The sequence below is a fragment of the Euprymna scolopes genome, chromosome 7, assembly GCF_053919585.1.
Source record: "Euprymna scolopes isolate OS-2025 chromosome 7, ASM5391958v1, whole genome shotgun sequence".
NCBI lineage: Eukaryota > Metazoa > Mollusca > Cephalopoda > Sepiida > Sepiolidae > Euprymna > Euprymna scolopes.
In genome coordinates, this window is record NC_136488.1 from 156,934,636 (window position 1) to 156,959,647 (window position 25,012).

General features: G+C 33.9%; 1 protein-coding gene across 1 annotated transcript in view; it reads right to left on the reverse strand.

Annotated features, from left to right (window-relative positions):
- The window catches only part of LOC145280098 (required for excision 1-B domain-containing protein-like), a 42,030-nt gene that overhangs the window by 13,603 nt on the left and 3,415 nt on the right, over positions 1-25,012 (reverse strand). The window contains exon 2 of the mRNA XM_080131825.1: positions 20,159-20,236. Within this exon, the coding sequence (XP_079987951.1) occupies positions 20,159-20,232 (74 nt within the window). The 5' untranslated portion in view covers positions 20,233-20,236. The remainder of the gene's footprint in view (positions 1-20,158; positions 20,237-25,012) is intronic.

Sequence of the window (25,012 nt, forward strand, 5' to 3'; positions counted from 1 at the left end):
TAGAAACACATGTGGACATTTCTTGGTAAATACCTATAAATACATGTGGACATTTCTTGGTAAATACCTAGAAACACATGTGGATATTTCTTGGTAAATACCTAGAAACACATGTGGACATTTCTTGGTAAATACCTATAAATACATGTGGACATTTCTTGGTAAATACCTAGAAACACATGTGAACATTTCTTGTTAAAAATACCTAGATACACATGTGGACATTTCTTGGTAAATAGCTAGAAACACATGTGGACATTTCTTGGTAAATACCTAGAAACACATGTGGACATTTCTTGATAAATACCTAGAAACACATGTGGACATTTCTTGGTAAATACCTAGAAACACATGTGGACATTTCTTGGTAAATACCTAGAAACACATGTGGACATTTCTTGATAAATACCTAGAAACACATGTGGACATTTCTTGGTAAATGCCTAGAAACACATGTGGACATGTCTTGGTAAATACTTAGAAACACATGTGGACATTCCTTGATAAATACCTAGAAACACATGTGGACATTTCTTGATAAATACCTAGAAACACATGTGGACATTTCTTGATAAATACCTAGAAACACATGTGGACATTTCTTGATAAATACCTAGAAACACATGTGGACATTTCTTGATAAATACCTAGAAACACATGTGGACATTTCTTGATAAATACCTAGAAACACATGTGGACATTTCTTGGTAAATACTTAGAAACACATGTGGACATTTCTTGGTAAATACCTAGAAACACATGTGGACATTTCTTGGTAAATACCTAGAAACACATGTGGACATTTCTTGGTGAATGCCTAGAAACACATGTGGACATTTCTGGATAAATACCTAGAAACACATGTGGACATTTCTTGGTAAATACCTAGAAACACATGTGGACATTTCTTGGTAAATACCTAGAAACACATGTGGACATTTCTTGGTAAATGCCTAGAAACACATGTGGACATGTCTTGGTAAATACTTAGAAACACATGTGGACATTTCTTGTTAAATACCTAGAAACACATGTGGACATTTCTTGGTAAATGCCTAGAAACACATGTGGACATTTCTTGGTAAATGCTTAGAAACACATGTGGACATTTCTTGGTAAATACCTAGAAAAACATGTGGACATTTCTTGGTAAATGCCTAGAAACACATGTGGACATTTCTTGGTAAATGCCTAGAAACACATGTGGACATTTCTTGGTAAATACCTAAAAACACATGTGGACATTTCTTGATAAATACCTAGAAACACATGTGGACATTTCTTGGTAAATACCTAGAAACACATGTGGACATTTCTTGGTAAATACTTAGAAACACATGTGGACATTTCTTGATATATACCTAGAAACACATGTGGACATTTCTTGATAAATACCTAGAAACACATGTGGACATTTCTTGGTAAATACCTAGAAACACATGTGGACATTTCTTGGTAAATACTTAGAAACACATGTGGACATTTCTTGATAAATACCTAGAAACACATGTGGACATTTCTTGGTAAATACCTAGAAACACATGTGGACATTTCTTGGTAAATACTTAGAAACACATGTGGACATTTCTTGATAAATACCTAGAAACACATGTGGACATTTCTTGATAAATACCTAGAAACACATGTGGACATTTCTTGATAAATACCTAGAAACACATGTGGACATTTCTTGGTAAATACCTAGAAACACATGGTGACATTTCTTGATAAATACCTAGAAACACATGTGGACATTTCTTGGTAAATACCTAGAAACACATGTGGACATTTCTTGGTAAATACTTAGAAACACATGTGGACATTTCTTGATAAATACCTAGAAACACATGTGGACATTTCTTGATAAATACCTAGAAACACATGTGGACATTTCTTGATAAATACCTAGAAACACATGTGGACATTTCTTGGTAAATACTTAGAAACACATGTGGACATTTCTTGGTAAATACCTAGAAACACATGTGGACATTTCTTGGTAAATACCTAGAAACACATGTGGACATTTCTTGGTGAATGCCTAGAAACACATGTGGACATTTCTGGATAAATACCTAGAAACACATGTGGACATTTCTTGGTAAATACCTATAAATACATGTGGACATTTCTTGGTAAATACCTAGAAACACATGTGAACATTTCTTGTTAAAAATACCTAGATACACATGTGGACATTTCTTGGTAAATAGCTAGAAACACATGTGGACATTTCTTGGTAAATACCTAGAAACACATGTGGACATTTCTTGGTGAATGCCTAGAAACACATGTGGACATTTCTGGATAAATACCTAGAAACACATGTGGACATTTCTTGGTAAATACCTAGAAACACATGTGGACATTTCTTGGTAAATACCTAGAAACACATGTGGACATTTCTTGGTAAATGCCTAGAAACACATGTGGACATGTCTTGGTAAATACTTAGAAACACATGTGGACATTTCTTGTTAAATACCTAGAAACACATGTGGACATTTCTTGGTAAATGCCTAGAAACACATGTGGACATTTCTTGGTAAATGCTTAGAAACACATGTGGACATTTCTTGGTAAATACCTAGAAAAACATGTGGACATTTCTTGGTAAATGCCTAGAAACACATGTGGACATTTCTTGGTAAATGCCTAGAAACACATGTGGACATTTCTTGGTAAATACCTAAAAACACATGTGGACATTTCTTGATAAATACCTAGAAACACATGTGGACATTTCTTGGTAAATACCTAGAAACACATGTGGACATTTCTTGGTAAATACTTAGAAACACATGTGGACATTTCTTGATATATACCTAGAAACACATGTGGACATTTCTTGATAAATACCTAGAAACACATGTGGACATTTCTTGGTAAATACCTAGAAACACATGTGGACATTTCTTGGTAAATACTTAGAAACACATGTGGACATTTCTTGATAAATACCTAGAAACACATGTGGACATTTCTTGGTAAATACCTAGAAACACATGTGGACATTTCTTGGTAAATACTTAGAAACACATGTGGACATTTCTTGATAAATACCTAGAAACACATGTGGACATTTCTTGATAAATACCTAGAAACACATGTGGACATTTCTTGATAAATACCTAGAAACACATGTGGACATTTCTTGGTAAATACCTAGAAACACATGTGGACATTTCTTGATAAATACCTAGAAACACATGTGGACATTTCTTGGTAAATACCTAGAAACACATGTGGACATTTCTTGGTAAATACTTAGAAACACATGTGGACATTTCTTGATAAATACCTAGAAACACATGTGGACATTTCTTGATAAATACCTAGAAACACATGTGGACATTTCTTGATAAATACCTAGAAACACATGTGGACATTTCTTGGTAAATACTTAGAAACACATGTGGACATTTCTTGGTAAATACCTAGAAACACATGTGGACATTTCTTGGTAAATACCTAGAAACACATGTGGACATTTCTTGGTGAATGCCTAGAAACACATGTGGACATTTCTTGGTAAATACCTAGAAACACATGTGGACATTTCTTGGTAAATACCTAGAAACACATGTGGACATTTCTTGGTAAATACCTAGAAACACATGTGGACATTTCTTGGTAAATGCCTAGAAACACATGTGGACATGTCTTGGTAAATACTTAGAAACACATGTGGACATTTCTTGGTAAATACCTAGAAACACATGTGGACATTTCTTTGTAAATGCTTAGAAACACATGTGGACATTTCTTGGTAAATGCTTAGAAACACATGTGGACATTTCTTGGTAAATACCTAGAAACACATGTGGACATTTCTTGGTAAATGCCTAGAAACACATGTGGACATTTCTTGGTAAATGCCTAGAAACACATGTGGACATTTCTTGGTACATGCCTAGAAACACATGTGGACATTTCTTGATAAATACCTAGAAACACATGTGGACATTTCTTGGTAAATACCTAGAAACACATGTAGACATTTCTTGATAAATACCTAGAAACACATGTGGACATTTCTTGGTAAATGCCTAGAAACACATGTGGACATTTCTTGGTAAATACTTAGAAACACATGTGGACATTTCTTGATAAATACCTAAAAACACATGTGGACATTTCTTGATAAATACCTAGAAACACATGTGGACATTTCTTGATAAATACCTAGAAACACATGTGGACATTTCTTGATAAATACCTAGAAACACATGTGGACATTTCTTGGTAAATACCTAGAAACACATGTGGACATTTCTTGGTAAATACTTTGAAAGACATGTGGACATTTCTTGGTAAATACCTAAAAACACATGTGGACATTTCTTGATAAATACCTAGAAACACATGTGGACATTTCTTGGTAAATACCTAGAAACACATGTGGACATTTCTTGGTAAATACTTAGAAACACATGTGGACATTTCTTGATATATACCTAGAAACACATGTGGACATTTCTTGATAAATACCTAGAAACACATGTGGACATTTCTTGGTAAATACCTAGAAACACATGTGGACATTTCTTGGTAAACACTTAGAAACACATGTGGACATTTCTTGATAAATACCTAGAAACACATGTGGACATTTCTTGGTAAATACCTAGAAACACATGTGGACATGTCTTGGTAAATACTTAGAAACACATGTGGACATTTCTTGTAAATACCTAGAAACACATGTGGACATTTCTTGGTAAATGCCTAGAAACACATGTGGACATTTCTTGATAAATACCTAGAAACACATGTGGACATTTCTTGGTAAATGCCTAGAAACACATGTGGACATTTCTTGATAAATACCTAGAAACACATGTGGACATTTCTTGATAAATACCTAGAAACACATGTGGACATTTCTTGATAAATACCTAGAAACACATGTGGACATTTCTTGGTAAATACCTATAAATACATGTGGACATTTCTTGGTAAATACCTAGAAACACATGTGGACATTTCTTGATAAATACTTAGAAACACATGTGGACATTTCTTGATAAATACCTAGAAACACATGTGGACATTTCTTGGTACATGCCTAGAAACACATGTGGACATTTCTGGGAAAATGCTTAGAAACACATGTGGACATTTCTTGATAAATACCTAAAAACACATGTGGACATTTCTTGATAAATACCTAGAAACACATGTGGAAATTTCTTGGTAAATACTTAGAAACACATGTGGATATTTCTTGGTAAATACCTAGAAAAACATGTGGACATTTTTTGGTAAATACTTAGAAACACATGTGGACATTTCTTGATAAATACCTAGAAACACATGTGGACATTTCTTGATAAATACCTAAAAACACACGTGGGCATTTCTTGATAAATACCTAGAAACACATGTGGACATTTCTTGGTAAATACCTAGAAACACATGTGGACATTTCTTGGTAAATACCTATAAATACATGTGGACATTTCTTGGTAAATACCTAGAAACACATGTGGATATTTCTTAGTAAATACCTAGAAACACATGTGGACATTTCTTGGTAAATACCTATAAATACATGTGGACATTTCTTGGTAAATACCTAGAAACACATGTGAACATTTCTTGTTAAAAATACCTAGATACACATGTGGACATTTCTTGGTAAATAGCTAGAAACACATGTGGACATTTCTTGGTAAATACCTAGAAACACATGTGGACATTTCTTGGTAAATACCTAGAAACACATGTGGACATTTCTTGGTGAATGCCTAGAAACACATGTGGACATTTCTTGGTAAATACCTATAAATACATGTGGACATTTCTTGGTAAATACCTAGAAACACATGTGGATATTTCTTGGTAAATACCTAGAAACACATGTGGACATTTCTTGGTGAATGCCTAGAAACACATGTGGACATTTCTTGATAAATACCTATAAATACATGTGGACATTTCTTGGTAAATACCTAGAAACACATGTGGACATTTCTTGGTAAATACCTAGAAACACATGTGGACATTTCTTGGTAAATACCTATAAATACATGTGGACATTTCTTGGTAAATACCTAGAAACACATGTGGATATTTCTTGGTAAATACCTAGAAACACATGTGGACATTTCTTGGTAAATACCTATAAATACATGTGGACATTTCTTGGTAAATACCTAGAAACACATGTGAACATTTCTTGTTAAAAATACCTAGATACACATGTGGACATTTCTTGGTAAATAGCTAGAAACACATGTGGACATTTCTTGGTAAATACCTAGAAACACATGTGGACATTTCTTGGTAAATACCTAGAAACACATGTGGACATTTCTTGGTAAATACCTAGAAACACATGTGGACATTTCTTGGTAAATACCTAGAAACACATGTGGACATTTCTTGGTAAATACCTAGAAACACATGTGGACATTTCTTGGTAAATACTTAGAAACACATGTGGACATTTCTTGGTAAATACCTAGAAACACATGTGGACATTTCTTGGTGAATGCCTAGAAACACATGTGGACATTTCTGGATAAATACCTAGAAACACATGTGGACATTTCTTGGTAAATACCTAGAAACACATGTGGACATTTCTTGGTAAATACCTAGAAACACATGTGGACATTTCTTGGTAAATGCCTAGAAACACATGTGGACATGTCTTGGTAAATACTTAGAAACACATGTGGACATTTCTTGGTAAATACCTAGAAACACATGTGGACATTTCTTGGTAAATGCCTAGAAACACATGTGGACATTTCTTGGTAAATGCTTAGAAACACATGTGGACATTTCTTGGTAAATACCTAGAAAAACATGTGGACATTTCTTGGTAAATGCCTAGAAACACATGTGGACATTTCTTGGTAAATGCCTAGAAACACATGTGGACATTTCTTGGTAAATACCTAAAAACACATGTGGACATTTCTTGATAAATACCTAGAAACACATGTGGACATTTCTTGGTAAATACCTAGAAACACATGTGGACATTTCTTGGTAAATACTTAGAAACACATGTGGACATTTCTTGATATATACCTAGAAACACATGTGGACATTTCTTGATAAATACCTAGAAACACATGTGGACATTTCTTGGTAAATACCTAGAAACACATGTGGACATTTCTTGGTAAATACTTAGAAACACATGTGGACATTTCTTGATAAATACCTAGAAACACATGTGGACATTTCTTGGTAAATACCTAGAAACACATGTGGACATTTCTTGGTAAATACTTAGAAACACATGTGGACATTTCTTGATAAATACCTAGAAACACATGTGGACATTTCTTGATAAATACCTAGAAACACATGTGGACATTTCTTGATAAATACCTAGAAACACATGTGGACATTTCTTGGTAAATACCTAGAAACACATGTGGACATTTCTTGATAAATACCTAGAAACACATGTGGACATTTCTTGGTAAATACCTAGAAACACATGTGGACATTTCTTGGTAAATACTTAGAAACACATGTGGACATTTCTTGATAAATACCTAGAAACACATGTGGACATTTCTTGATAAATACCTAGAAACACATGTGGACATTTCTTGATAAATACCTAGAAACACATGTGGACATTTCTTGGTAAATACTTAGAAACACATGTGGACATTTCTTGGTAAATACCTAGAAACACATGTGGACATTTCTTGGTAAATACCTAGAAACACATGTGGACATTTCTTGGTGAATGCCTAGAAACACATGTGGACATTTCTGGATAAATACCTAGAAACACATGTGGACATTTCTTGGTAAATACCTAGAAACACATGTGGACATTTCTTGGTAAATACCTAGAAACACATGTGGACATTTCTTGGTAAATGCCTAGAAACACATGTGGACATGTCTTGGTAAATACTTAGAAACACATGTGGACATTTCTTGGTAAATACCTAGAAACACATGTGGACATTTCTTGGTAAATGCCTAGAAACACATGTGGACATTTCTTGGTAAATGCTTAGAAACACATGTGGACATTTCTTGGTAAATACCTAGAAACACATGTGGACATTTCTTGGTAAATGCCTAGAAACACATGTGGACATTTCTTGGTAAATGCCTAGAAACACATGTGGACATTTCTTGGTACATGCCTAGAAACACATGTGGACATTTCTTGATAAATACCTAGAAACACATGTGGACATTTCTTGGTAAATACCTAGAAACACATGTAGACATTTCTTGATAAATACCTAGAAACACATGTGGACATTTCTTGGTAAATGCCTAGAAACACATGTGGACATTTCTTGGTAAATACTTAGAAACACATGTGGACATTTCTTGATAAATACCTAAAAACACATGTGGACATTTCTTGATAAATACCTAGAAACACATGTGGACATTTCTTGATAAATACCTAGAAACACATGTGGACATTTTTTGGTAAATGCCTAGAAACACATGTGGACATTTCTTGATAAATACCTAGAAACACATGTGGACATTTCTTGATAAATACCTAGAAACACATGTGGACATTTCTTGATAAATACCTAGAAACACATGTGGACATTTCTTGATAAATACCTAGAAACACATGTGGACATTTCTTGGTAAATACCTAGAAACACATGTGGACATTTCTTGATAAATACTTAGAAACACATGTGGACATTTCTTGATAAATACCTAGAAACACATGTGGACATTTCTTGGTACATGCCTAGAAACACATGTGGACATTTCTGGGAAAATACTTAGAAACACATGTGGACATTTCTTGATAAATACCTAAAAACACATGTGGACATTTCTTGATAAATACCTAGAAACACATGTGGACATTTCTTGGTAAATACTTAGAAACACATGTGGATATTTCTTGGTAAATACCTAGAAAAACATGTGGACATTTTTTGGTAAATACTTAGAAACACATGTGGACATTTCTTGATAAATACCTAGAAACACATGTGGACATTTCTTGATAAATACCTAAAAACACACGTGGGCATTTCTTGATAAATACCTAGAAACACATGTGGACATTTCTTGATAAATACCTAGAAACACATGTGGACATTTCTTGATAAATACCTAGAAACACATGTGGACATTTCTTGATAAATACCTAGAAACACATGTGGACATTTCTTGGTAAATACTTAGAAACACATGTGGACATTTGTTGATAAATACCTAAAAACACATGTGGACATTTCTTGATAAATACCTAGAAACACATGTGGACATTTCTTGGTAAATACCTAGAAACACATGTGGACATTTCTTGGTAAATACCTAGAAACACATGTGGACATTTCTTGATAAATACCTAGAAACACATGTGGACATTTCTTGGTACATGCCTAGAAACACATGTGGACATTTCTTGGTAAATACTTAGAAACACATGTGGACATTTCTTGGTAAATACCTAGAAACACATGTGGACATTTCTTGGTAAATGCCTAGAAACACATGTGGACATTTCTTGATAAATACCTAGAAACACATGTGGACATTTCTTGGTAAATGCCTAGAAACACATGTGGACATTTCTTGATAAATACCTAGAAACACATGTGGACATTTCTTGATAAATACCTAGAAACACATGTGGACATTTCTTGATAAATACCTAGAAACACATGTGGACATTTCTTGATAAATACCTAGAAACACATGTGGACATTTCTTGGTAAATACCTAGAAACACATGTGGACATTTCTTGATAAATACTTAGAAACACATGTGGACATTTCTTGATAAATACCTAGAAACACATGTGGACATTTCTTGGTACATGCCTAGAAACACATGTGGACATTTCTGGGAAAATGCTTAGAAACACATGTGGACATTTCTTGATAAATACCTAAAAACACATGTGGACATTTCTTGATAAATACCTAGAAACACATGTGGACATTTCTTGGTAAATACTTAGAAACACATGTGGATATTTCTTGGTAAATACCTAGAAAAACATGTGGACATTTTTTGGTAAATACTTAGAAACACATGTGGACATTTCTTGATAAATACCTAGAAACACATGTGGACATTTCTTGATAAATACCTAAAAACACACGTGGGCATTTCTTGATAAATACCTAGAAACACATGTGGACATTTCTTGATAAATACCTAGAAACACATGTGGACATTTCTTGATAAATACCTAGAAACACATGTGGACATTTCTTGGTAAATACTTAGAAACACATGTGGACATTTGTTGATAAATACCTAAAAACACATGTGGACATTTCTTGATAAATACCTAGAAACACATGTGGACATTTCTTGGTAAATACCTAGAAACACATGTGGACATTTCTTGGTAAATACCTAGAAACACATGTGGACATTTCTTGATAAATACCTAGAAACACATGTGGACATTTCTTGGTACATGCCTAGAAACACATGTGGACATTTCTTGGTAAATACTTAGAAACACATGTGGACATTTCTTGGTAAATGCCTAGAAACACATGTGGACATTTCTTGATAAATTCCTAGAAACACATGTGGACATTTCTTGGTAAATACTTAGAAACACATGTGGACATTTCTTGGTAAATACCTAGAAACACATGTGGACATTTCTTGGTAAATACTTAGAAACACATGTGGACATTTCTTGATAAATACCTAGAAACACATGTGGACATTTCTTGATAAATACCTAGAAACACATGTGGACATTTCTTGATAAATACCTAGAAACACATGTGGACATTTCTTGGTAAATACCTAGAAACACATGTGGACATTTCTTGATAAATACCTAGAAACACATGTGGACATTTCTTGGTAAATACCTAGAAACACATGTGGACATTTCTTGGTAAATACTTAGAAACACATGTGGACATTTCTTGATAAATACCTAGAAACACATGTGGACATTTCTTGATAAATACCTAGAAACACATGTGGACATTTCTTTATAAATACCTAGAAACACATGTGGACATTTCTTGGTAAATACTTAGAAACACATGTGGACATTTCTTGGTAAATACCTAGAAACACATGTGGACATTTCTTGGTAAATACCTAGAAACACATGTGGACATTTCTTGGTGAATGCCTAGAAACACATGTGGACATTTCTGGATAAATACCTAGAAACACATGTGGACATTTCTTGGTAAATACCTAGAAACACATGTGGACATTTCTTGGTAAATACCTAGAAACACATGTGGACATTTCTTGGTAAATGCCTAGAAACACATGTGGACATGTCTTGGTAAATACTTAGAAACACATGTGGACATTTCTTGGTAAATACCTAGAAACACATGTGGACATTTCTTGGTAAATGCCTAGAAACACATGTGGACATTTCTTGGTAAATGCTTAGAAACACATGTGGACATTTCTTGGTAAATACCTAGAAACACATGTGGACATTTCTTGGTAAATGCCTAGAAACACATGTGGACATTTCTTGGTAAATGCCTAGAAACACATGTGGACATTTCTTGGTACATGCCTAGAAACACATGTGGACATTTCTTGATAAATACCTAGAAACACATGTGGACATTTCTTGGTAAATACCTAGAAACACATGTAGACATTTCTTGATAAATACCTAGAAACACATGTGGACATTTCTTGGTAAATGCCTAGAAACACATGTGGACATTTCTTGGTAAATACTTAGAAACACATGTGGACATTTCTTGATAAATACCTAAAAACACATGTGGACATTTCTTGATAAATACCTAGAAACACATGTGGACATTTCTTGATAAATACCTAGAAACACATGTGGACATTTCTTGGTAAATGCCTAGAAACACATGTGGACATTTCTTGATAAATACCTAGAAACACATGTGGACATTTCTTGATAAATACCTAGAAACACATGTGGACATTTCTTGATAAATACCTAGAAACACATGTGGACATTTCTTGATAAATACCTAGAAACACATGTGGACATTTCTTGGTAAATACCTAGAAACACATGTGGACATTTCTTGATAAATACTTAGAAACACATGTGGACATTTCTTGATAAATACCTAGAAACACATGTGGACATTTCTTGGTACATGCCTAGAAACACGTGGACATTTCTGGGAAAATACTTAGAAACACATGTGGACATTTCTTGATAAATACCTAAAAACACATGTGGACATTTCTTGATAAATACCTAGAAACACATGTGGACATTTCTTGGTAAATACTTAGAAACACATGTGGATATTTCTTGGTAAATACCTAGAAAAACATGTGGACATTTTTTGGTAAATACTTAGAAACACATGTGGACATTTCTTGATAAATACCTAGAAACACATGTGGACATTTCTTGATAAATACCTAAAAACACACGTGGGCATTTCTTGATAAATACCTAGAAACACATGTGGACATTTCTTGATAAATACCTAGAAACACATGTGGACATTTCTTGATAAATACCTAGAAACACATGTGGACATTTCTTGATAAATACCTAGAAACACATGTGGACATTTCTTGGTAAATACTTAGAAACACATGTGGACATTTGTTGATAAATACCTAAAAACACATGTGGACATTTCTTGATAAATACCTAGAAACACATGTGGACATTTCTTGGTAAATACCTAGAAACACATGTGGACATTTCTTGGTAAATACCTAGAAACACATGTGGACATTTCTTGATAAATACCTAGAAACACATGTGGACATTTCTTGGTACATGCCTAGAAACACATGTGGACATTTCTTGGTAAATACCTAGAAACACATGTGGACATTTCTTGGTAAATACCTAGAAACACATGTGGACATTTCTTGGTAAATGCCTAGAAACACATGTGGACATTTCTTGATAAATACCTAGAAACACATGTGGACATTTCTTGGTAAATGCCTAGAAACACATGTGGACATTTCTTGATAAATACCTAGAAACACATGTGGACATTTCTTGATAAATACCTAGAAACACATGTGGACATTTCTTGATAAATACCTAGAAACACATGTGGACATTTCTTGATAAATACCTAGAAACACATGTGGACATTTCTTGGTAAATACCTAGAAACACATGTGGACATTTCTTGATAAATACTTAGAAACACATGTGGACATTTCTTGATAAATACCTAGAAACACATGTGGACATTTCTTGGTACATGCCTAGAAACACATGTGGACATTTCTGGGAAAATGCTTAGAAACACATGTGGACATTTCTTGATAAATACCTAAAAACACATGTGGACATTTCTTGATAAATACCTAGAAACACATGTGGACATTTCTTGGTAAATACTTAGAAACACATGTGGATATTTCTTGGTAAATACCTAGAAAAACATGTGGACATTTTTTGGTAAATACTTAGAAACACATGTGGACATTTCTTGATAAATACCTAGAAACACATGTGGACATTTCTTGATAAATACCTAAAAACACACGTGGGCATTTCTTGATAAATACCTAGAAACACATGTGGACATTTCTTGATAAATACCTAGAAACACATGTGGACATTTCTTGATAAATACCTAGAAACACATGTGGACATTTCTTGATAAATACCTAGAAACACATGTGGACATTTCTTGGTAAATACTTAGAAACACATGTGGACATTTGTTGATAAATACCTAAAAACACATGTGGACATTTCTTGATAAATACCTAGAAACACATGTGGACATTTCTTGGTAAATACCTAGAAACACATGTGGACATTTCTTGGTAAATACCTAGAAACACATGTGGACATTTCTTGATAAATACCTAGAAACACATGTGGACATTTCTTGGTACATGCCTAGAAACACATGTGGACATTTCTTGGTAAATACTTAGAAACACATGTGGACATTTCTTGGTAAATGCCTAGAAACACATGTGGACATTTCTTGATAAATTCCTAGAAACACATGTGGACATTTCTTGGTAAATACTTAGAAACACATGTGGACATTTCTTGGTAAATACCTAGAAACACATGTGGACATTTCTTGGTAAATGCCTAGAAACACATGTGGACATTTCTTGATAAATACCTAGAAACACATGTGGACATTTCTTGGTAAATGTCTAGAAACACATGTGGACAGTTCTTGATAAATACCTAGAAACACATGTGGACATTTCTTGGTAAATACTTAGAAACACATGTGGACATTTCTTGGTAAATACTTAGAAACACATGTGGACATTTCTTGATAAATGCCTAGAAACACATGTGGACATTTCTTGGTAAATACCTAGAAACACATGTGGACATTTCTTGATAAATACCTAGAAACACATGTGGACATTTCTTGGTAAATACTTAGAAACACATGTGGACATTTCTTGGTAAATACCTAGAAACACATGTGGACATTTCTTGGTAAATACCTATAAATACATGTGGACATTTCTTGGTGATGTGGTCGGGCCACTTTGTCAGGATGTCAGGTTTCCTGCTGCCAAAACGACTCTTCTATTGGCAGCTAAAAGAAGGAAAACACACTTGAGGAGACCAGAAGAAACGATATAAGCATCTTCTAAAAGCAAACCTGAAGAAATGTGGCATCAAAACATACATATGGGGGACCCAGGCCAAGGACAAGCAAACCTTGAGGCAGACCATCACCAAAGGCATAGCCATTTTTAAGGCCAACTCACGTGCAGACCTTGAGGAGAAGAGAAAAAGGAGGGAGAGGGAAAAATGCTCTCAAGATATGGAGCTGCCTGCCCTCACTCTGAAAGGCCATCCAATGCTAGGATCGGTTTTGTCGGCCACCTCCACATACACTAAAACCTAGAACACGACCATAATCCTCACTGCAGAAGGGTTGCAAGAGAGATTTATTGCTAATTTGCTAATCACCTGAGGCGCCCCTACTGAAGAATGCCAATGGAGCTACTCAAACAATTATTGTAGGCCAAAGTGCTCTTTCTCTAGGATGCTGGCTTTCGAAATCACACTTTCCCGACCTTGTTTCATATATTTTATATATATATATATATATATATATATATATATATATATATTTAGTAATTTATAAAATATATATGGCGATTAAGCTACACTGAATATTCAGCGTTTCATCCACTCTAGGATTCCTCAGGCTTATGCGCGAATTCTGTGGTTGTTTATCGTTTTTATATGGTCCTCTTCTATTGAGGATTTAGTTAGCCAATTAGCTTTCTAGTATCCACCGCGCCCTTTCCTATCAGCCAATGGGCATGCATTTTATCGGACAAAGGATCTGTTTTAAAACTAGGTTAGTGTTCTTTTTTTTATTGTTAGTTTATATATAAATATATATATGTGTACATACATATATGCACATATATATACATACATATATGTGTGATCGTTTATGTATATTCATGTTTATTTTATTTATTTGTTTATTTTCTATTGTTTTGTTAGTTTTAAAACTATTTTGTATCGCTATCCTAGAGTAAATTTTATTTCGTGAACACAGTTATTTGCTATTTCTCTTCTACAGTTTAATAGATGTTGGGGTTCTTTAAAGTACAGGATAGCAAATTTTTCATGAAGGCATAATCTACATGGGTCGTCTAGATGCCTACACGTGGTAGCTTGTCTTATTATTTTCCATTCGACTACCAGCGAATGTCCGCTTTCTTTGAGTTCCTAGTATTTGTTTGCTAGTGTTGTTTTTATACGGTGTTTTTTATCGTTAAATGTACTTTTGTGGTCATAGTATCGGGTTTTGAAATCTAAGGAAGTCATGCCTACGTAATATTTCTTGTTATTCGGGTTTTCTTTCGCAAATATTGTTGCCTGATAAACTACGCTTTTAGTTAGACATTTATTTTGAACTGGGCAAAGTGTGCAGTGTCTACAGTTGCATTTATCTTGTTCGTTATTAGTATTTTTATTTATAGTATGGTTGTTCTTGTCCGGGGTTGGTTTATTATTATTATCATTGTTATTATTATTATTTCTGCTAGTGTTAGTTTTATTTTTGTCATGGTGTTTACTTTTTTTTAAATATTTACTTCAACAGTGCTCAATATATAGGTAGAGCTAGGTAGTAAGTTATAAAAATATTTATAACAATTAAGCTACACAGAATATTCCGTGTTTCATTCACGTTAGAATTTGTCAGGCTTATGCACATAAGCCTGACAAATTCTAACGTGAATGAAACGCAGAATATTCTGTGTAGCTTAATTGCTATATATATTTTTATAACTTACTATATATATATATATATATATATATATATATATATATATATATATATATATATACTAGCAAAAGTACCCATCGTTGACTGGGTTCAAAAACAGCCTACAGAAAATGAACTCTGATATATGAAAGTATGATAGGTTATGAAAAGGAAGGGTTGTAAAGAGATAGCTTCGAATTTGGGGGCATGAAAACCAAAGCAAAATATGATGAAAATAAAAATAAAATAGATAAACCCCAGAATTTATTATACCATACCTGTTCACACTGAAACACTTATCACAATATTCTGTGGATCTATATTAAAAAGCCTTGTTAAACTTTGTGACATATTTCCATTCTATGGAGGTCAGGCATGAATGAACACCCATAATTTTATTATACCATATTTCTTCAAACTGAAACATAATTATCAAAGTATACTTACGCAGATAGATATGAAAAGTCTTTATTAAAGTTTGTGCCTATTTCCATTCTATGGAGGCCATCTCTATTTACTGGTAACTAGCTGAGCGAAACATGCTTATGACTGTGTAGCAACATATTACTGCTCATGTAAAAACAAATAAAGAATATATATATATATATATATATATATATACACTGCATATCAAATTATTAATGAGTTTACATTATTTTTAAATATTTAAGGAACAAGTGAATAAAAATCCATGAAACTTTGAGCAAGTGCTTACAATACTATTCAGCTACGCTAGTCAGAAAATAAAAGTATTTAAAGCAGTATTAGCGAAACTATGGCAGAAGATAGGAATATCTGTTGATTTCAGTGTCAAGTTAATAACGAGGTTGAGAAAAAAACACAATATACTCATAACTTGTTTATTGAAATAATTTTCAAACATTAAATGAACTAGGAAAAATGCTTAGAACACAATAACTACATAGCATTTTCTATGTTGACATAATTAGTAGGGCATATGCAATCTTTTTTATGAATGTATTGTAAAAGCCATTGGTCCACAGAATTAGTCAAATTTGTGATTTTGTCAACAGTTATTCCTCACGATACCTCTTGGAGAACATCCCACAACTCATTTTTGCTCTTAAATTGGCGTCCACTTGCATAGAGGCGTCGTTTCATGATGCTCCAAAAGTTTTCAATTGGGTTCAAATCTGGTGAATTCGCAGGCTACTCCATCTCCCATAGCCCAGAGAACCCCAGTTGTTGCAAATACTCTTTGCTTTTGTTTGCTGCATGCGAGGGAGCATTATCTAGCAGAAAAATAATGGTTCTTCTGAATATCAACCTTTGCTTCTTCAGCCATGGTTCAAAGTGCTCCTTCAGAAAAGCTATGTAAGCATTAAAATTTTTACGCCTTCTGGGACTCTCCACGGGCCAACAAAAATACCTCCGATTATCCCAGCCCAAATCATTATCCAACCACCACCTTGTTGGTGCCTTAAACGCTGATGACGATGCTGTCTATCTAGGACCCATCCCTTGCTCCAGCCATCTGGGTCATCAAGAGTGATACGCACTTCATCCGTGAACAAAACTTTGGAAAATCCGTTTTCATGTTGTCCTCTGCCCAATTCAGTCGGTTTTGTATGTGATGTTGCTTTAATGGAGGCTTTGTTACAGGCTTAACAGACTTTGCCACTTCTTTCAAAACGACATCGGGTACTTTTTTAGACATTCTTCAATCCGGCTTGGTCAAAAACTTCTCGGCTTGTCTGCCCAGGGTTCTTAACAACTTCATGTTTAATTTGGAATAGAGAATGACGTGAAACAACTCTAGATTTACCTTTATCAGCTAATCTTACGTACCTTTGTACGGCCCTTGACAAAGTTCTTTACAGTTTGATTGTACCTTCCTATCATTTTCGATATTTCGAGCGTAGTTTTACCTTTTGCTAGCTGTTCTGTAATAGCACTCTTTTCAGAACTATTCAAACCACCTTTACGACCCATTTTATTAACGAAACAAACTGCCTTGTTAATAATTTGACACACCTCAAATACCGTGGATTCAGCAATTATGATGGCAAGTTGTTTACATTGCGCGGAACAGTACGAAAATTTCACAGTAGGCGCAGCTCAGCATTGCCAACGTTTCCGAAGCTACAGGTAAGTTTCTGAAACTGGTAAAAAAATGTTATCTCATTAATAATTTGAGACGCAGTATATATATATATATATATATATATATATATATATATATATATATATATATATATAAAAACAAAAAAATATAAAATATAAAAACAAATAAAGAGTGTGTGTATATATATATATATATATATATATATATATATATATATATATATTATTTGTTTTTGCATAAGCAGTAATATGTTGCTACACAGTCATGAGCATGTTTAGGTCAGCTAGTTATCAGTAAAGAGAGATCTATCATTTGGCCGGTCGGGTTCCAATCCTGGCTTGAGGTAGTTGCTTGTCTAGCCACACCGATGAGCTGTGAAACAGTGAAACAGTACTGTATGTGGATGACTATATATATATATATATATATATATATATATATATACATTTTATTTTTTATTACCATTTTATCTGTTCAGTTACATATGTTTCAGTTGCTGGACCAATTTTTATGATCCAGAAGCCTCATCACACCTTGTCTGACGAGGCTGCTGGATTGTAAATATGGTCCGGCAACCGAAACATATGTAACTGAACAGATAAAACAGTAATAAAAAATAAAACGTATATTTGCTCTGCAATAGTATTGAGCACTCTCTTCAGGTTTTACTAATTACCATTTTTGCCAAATATATATATATATATATATATATATATATATATATATATATATATATATATATATTAATTATTTACACACACAAAGTCAGAAAATTGTTTGCATTGGTTGTTGGCATCCTTTAAAACTCTCATGCTTCTCAAAATTTGTCAAAAATACACCTGCACTATTATAGGGTTCAACCTTTTTTTTAATTGGTCACCGTTATCTCCCGGTGATACTCACTTTCACTTATAATAAAGTCGAGTGTTCCCTTACACGGATAGTTGTTTTGGCATTTACACTCCTAATACACTCCCCTCTCCAACTAACGCTGTGCCAGTAAGTAGTTCTTATAAAGACAAGGGAAGTAACTCTCACTTGTTTATCATGATAATAAAGTTCCTTTACACGGATTGTTGTCTTGACATTTACGTCCTGAATACATTCCCCCCCCCCCCACCAGTGCTGATGCAGCCTTTCCACGCACGTGTACTTTTGATGAGTCATGATGCACCTGAGTAGTGTACACAATGTTTTTATTATTACTAGCAGGCTGTCCGGCATTGCCCGGTCACAAAATATATTTAAATATATTTTAATTCAGGCAGATTTCACATTTATTATTATAGAGCCAATTCTCTATTGATTATTATATTGTACCCCATATATAGTAGTGATTTCAAAAGTTAAAAAAAATATATGACTTGGGTGCTACTAGCTACTTAACCAAAACAACATATTCCAGAACAACTGTTTTTGGAAACCCTAACACCGTAACTGATAAAGTATGTCTTTGTAGGTTTTTCACCTACCCTTTATCCAAAAGTTCATATGTATATATAAAAACTTTTTAAAAATAACATTGTTAAAGATATATATATATATATATATATATATATGCACATGGATAGAAGCAACACTTTAAGTCAACTTACGCCTGCCGAATTCTACTTTTTTTGCAATTTTGACCCCCTTAGCAGCTATTTTTAATGGTTAAAAACGATTTTAATTTATTCTACAGGTTCAAATCCTCTATATATCCAGTTTCAAGCCTGTAGATCAAAAACTGACAAAGTAGTTTGGTAGAGACCGTTCCTTACAGAGACAGACAAGGACATATATAATATATATATATATATATATATATATATATATATATATAATTTTAAACTACAAACATTTCTCCACATACAAATAAAAATGGAAGAGAAAAACAAAAATAGGACAACTCACTCTTCAAACAACTTATACGTTTGAATACGCTCTTCTTGATAAAAATAAAACTTTTTCAATAAATCTCTGGCCATCGTACTGTAAAAAAAGAAGAAAACATCATATTATTCATTGGTTGTTGCCTTCGAAATCAAAACATTTTCACATTCCATATAAATTATTTACACAATTCAAATAGAAATGATCACAGAAAAAATTGATTTGCTCATCAAAGAAATGAAAAAATGTAACTTGTTTTTGTCATGTTTTTTTAACCAACCGTAATTGTTAGAATTCAACTTGTGTGATTTATCCATTTATTGCGGACTGTTATCCATTTATTGCGGACTGTTATCCATTTATTGCGGACTGTTATCCATTTATTGCGGACTGTTATCCATTTATTGCGGACTGTTATCCATTTATTGCGGGCTGTTATCCATTTATTGCGGGCTGTTATCCATTTATTGCGGGCTGTTATCCATTTATTGCGGGCTGTTATCCATTTATTGCGGACTGTTATCCATTTATTGCGGACTGTTATCCATTTATTGCGGACTGTTATCCATTTATTGCGGACTGTTATCCATTTATTGCGGACTGTTATCCATTTATTGCGGACTGTTATCCATTTATTGCGGACTGTTATCCATTTATTGCGGACTGTTATCCATTTATTGCGGGCTGTTATCCATTTATTGCGGACTGTTATCCATTTATTGCGGACTGTTATCCATTTATTGCGGGCTGTTATCCTCATCTTCATAGTTGTTGTTTCACAACGTTTCAGCCAACTATTCCGCTGGCCTTCATTAGGTGGGTAACCGTGACGGGATAGGAACGCGGAATCTCCAAACTGCAATTACTGCCCTCCATAGTTGTTGTCGTCTCACCACATTTTGGGCCAATTAAGCCTCTGGCCAGCTTTGAAACCACTAACTTCAGACAATGCTCACCTGGAACCGTAGAGATTCAACGTCTCTGTCCACTGTGGCATAGTAGATAGAGCAGTTAGTGTTAAAGAGCATCTCTCCCCCCCTCTCTGGCTTTCTTACTCTTTCTATTTTCTCTCTCTGTGTCTCTATTAGAGAATAGAGAAAGAGAGAGGGAGAGGGAGGGAAAGAGAGACAGGTGAATAACGTGGACAGTGGACACGTTTGCAGAAGAAGGGTCAGCTGACCAGATGACGTGGTGTCATGTGATGAGGTTAGCTGATTCTTTTTTGAGCAGTTTGGTTTCGGGTGTTGAAGAAGACAGACGGCTTTTCAGCTGTCCCCCCCCCCTGGGCTGGGGAGGACGCTGACGTGTACCATCAAACAAGCAAGGTTCACCTCCATTCTGTGTCGACCTCTGAAAGGTGAATAAAAACATAAAACCTTAATTATCATCTTGGAGTGAATTCTTCATCCAACAGGCCAGCTCCCCTCCAAGAGACAAGGAACACCAGAGGAACAACCGACGACACATGAATGAAAAGGTATGTTAAGAAATGCATGTACACAAACACACACCCACGAAGACATGAACAATAAGATTAGAGACTAGACGATCACGTACACGAATCTCCTTCTTGACACTATTCCCTTTATGATACAATCTCCTTTATGACACCCCACTATATAACATTAGGAGATTCAGCGTTCCTATCCCGTTGCAGTTAATCACCTGAAGAATAATTGGCCGAAACGTCATGAAATAACAACTAGAAGATGAGGATAACAGTTGCAATAAATAACTGGATAAATAATATAAATTACTCATCGCAACAAGAATTCCAATTAATTAAATAGTGAGGTTCTTATGAAATGGAAAGAGCTTCGAGTCTTTTTCATCTTCTTTGTTTTGTAAATTCCAGTCTATATCAATTTGTTAAAATGTTTCTAAATTTTTGAGATGAGGATTAATAATCTTCTATAATATAAATCTCACCTGTCTGTTTAAATGTATGTATGTATGTTTGTTTGTATGTCTGCCTAAAACTTTTGACAGAGTCGACGGATTTTCACAAGATTGACATTGTTTTGAAGCTTGACACTTCGGACGACAAATATAAAAAAAATGGCCAAAAACATTAATTCCTTCACCCTCAACTGGGCACTTTTCTACAGGGAGAGATCGCTTTTTTCGCCGATATTTTCGAAAGTCATTCCCTCTTTTCGATTGTCTAGCCTTAACTTAAAGCTACGTTACTTCCCGTTTGGCGGTAGGCACAACAGCAAAGACATCATGTTTTTGTTTTTTCATGTTCTTTTCCTCCTTTGCAGTACGGGTTCGAGTCTGTCTGCCTACTACCACTCTTTTTCTTTTTTTTTTTGCTCAACATCACCTTCAAACACCTGGGAATACCGAACACTCAGACTAGTTATATATAAATAATACAAATTATCAGTCCTCAAATTGATAATTTATAGTCAGATACATTTTTGAAAATCAACAAAGAAACAGATATAAAGTATTTAAAAAATTCCTATTAAAATAAAAATAGATTAACAAACATTTATCAAATATTTTTATTGTGTTTAATTTTTTAAAAAAAAAGCAAAAAAAAAAGATAAATCTGTTCCTTTCAAAGTAAAATAATATGTCAAATATGATGATTTGGCCTAAAAAATGGATCATGAAAAATGTTGGAACATTTGTTTCTAATGTTATTTTTGCATACTTTCAATTTTTAAAAAGAATGAGGCCAAAAATATTCAATAAATGTTTACAAATTTTTGCATAATTTTTTTCTCCAAAAGCAACCAAAAAGTTAGGATTAATAATGGTTATGTACTTGTGAATCATAAAAAAGTCCTGGTTTGCATTCAGGAAATTGAAAATAATCTACAAACAGTAATAAAAAGAAATTGCAATTTTTCAAGTCATGATACGTTTAAATTGTTTGGATTCTTCAGACTACTGTTCCCATTTTGAGTTTTATTTGCACAACGTTTTGGTTGCTGTAATCTTCGACTTTCTTTAGGTGTATCTTGCCAAACTCAAGAATCTGCGGAACCTTTTATTTAACTCATGGGGGTAGCATGCTCTCGTTCTGTCAGCAATTAAGTATTTCGTAATCATACCACCCACACTGAGAAGAGTGTCGCTTACAGCTGAATTTAACCTTCTGGCAATTCTAATATGAATTTTGAGAGTCCTAAACTTAGTCTTGTTTTTAGAAATACAATCTTATTACTTATCACTAGACCAGCACTTATTACTACGTCCTTATGTTGTTTCTTTTTAGTGAAGAGTTCCGAATTAATATGTTGTTTCACTTTAAAATTGAACTGTTTTTTTGCTTTAAGTTTGTTTTTCTGATGTCTTAAAACGATTTCTGTTTTTTATGCTTTTTGATGATATACTTTATAAAGATTTTTTTCTCAAGGCATACATACATCCATGTTCCTATTTACTTGCCTCCCCATGAGGGCAGAGTTAGATACGAGCTCGGTTTTTAATGTGGGGAAAATCCAGTTCCCCAAAAAGGGGCACTTGGGATAGGAACAAAAATTAAAATTGTCTCAGTCATGAAGGATTCCTCCTCCACTTGACAGAAAAGATGAAGCTTAGCATGTGATTTAATGCCATTTTAAATTTATGATCTTTAAAAAATATTTTTAAGCTTTCTTGTCTTATGTCAATCGACATAATCATCATTTCAAAAATTCAATACATAATATCATGATACGTGTTTGATTATATCATTCAAATGTTTTGATAGCAAGAGTTTCCATCTAAAGAATGGGTTCTTACGTTCAAATATCGTAGATTAACTCTCATAGTCACAAACTAAAATCTGGTGCTACCAGATCGGGCTGTCTGAAGATATTGGCTTCCTGAGCAGAAATGCACCTAACATTGATGCTTTTTGTTTTTCTACTTCCTTTTGCAAAACTTAGTTATGTTCTGCAAACTAAAAAAAAAACAAAAAAACACACATTTTCCCCATTTTCCTTCTTCCCATTTCCCCGTTCTCTTTCTATCTCCTCCACTTCCTGACTAGTTTCCTAACTTAAAATGTACCAAACATTAATACTGTAAGCCTTTTCCATCTCCCATTGCAAAACTCATTCATGTTCTGCCGAACAGGGAACAAAAACGATGAAATCCACTATAAAACAACCAAACCAAACACTACAAACTATCGATTGAAGATACAAAGAGCTTTAAGAATAAAAATCTTCTACAAAATAACTGGATGCAACATGAATACTATTTCCAAAATGACTGGATTTGGCATTAAATAATCTGAAAAGGGTTCATATGCCGTAAAATAAAAACAATCAAACCAAACTCTACAAATAAATATTTGAAGATATAAAGAACTTGAAGCATAAAAACTATTTCCAAAATCACTGGATTCGGCATTAAATAATCTGAAAAGGGTTCATATGCCATAAAACAAAAACAACCAAACCAAACTCTACAAATAAATATTTGAAGATATAAAGAACTTGAAGCATAAAAACTATTTCCAAAATCACTGGATTCGACATTAAATAACACGAAAAGGGTTGATATGCCATAAAACAAAACAACCAAACCAAACCAAAGTATAATACTGCTAATACATATAATAAAACACTTGATGAAAAGTCAGTTTAACAATTTCAAACAAACAGGATTTTATTTAATGACATTAAAATTGTGCATTGTAAATATAATCTGCCAGAATTGAATGATATCGAATTCACTCCTAATACGAAATGTTTACTGGGTTAGTAAGAATAGTTTGTCCTCCTGGGGTTAGGGTATCTTGACTGAACGTTGTTTGAAAAGGAGAAATAATATGCAAGAAATAAACGAGGAGTGTATGCATGTTATCATATATGTATGTATTTGTACAGTATAATCACTAGGACTAGGACAACAGCATATTCTTTTCATTGT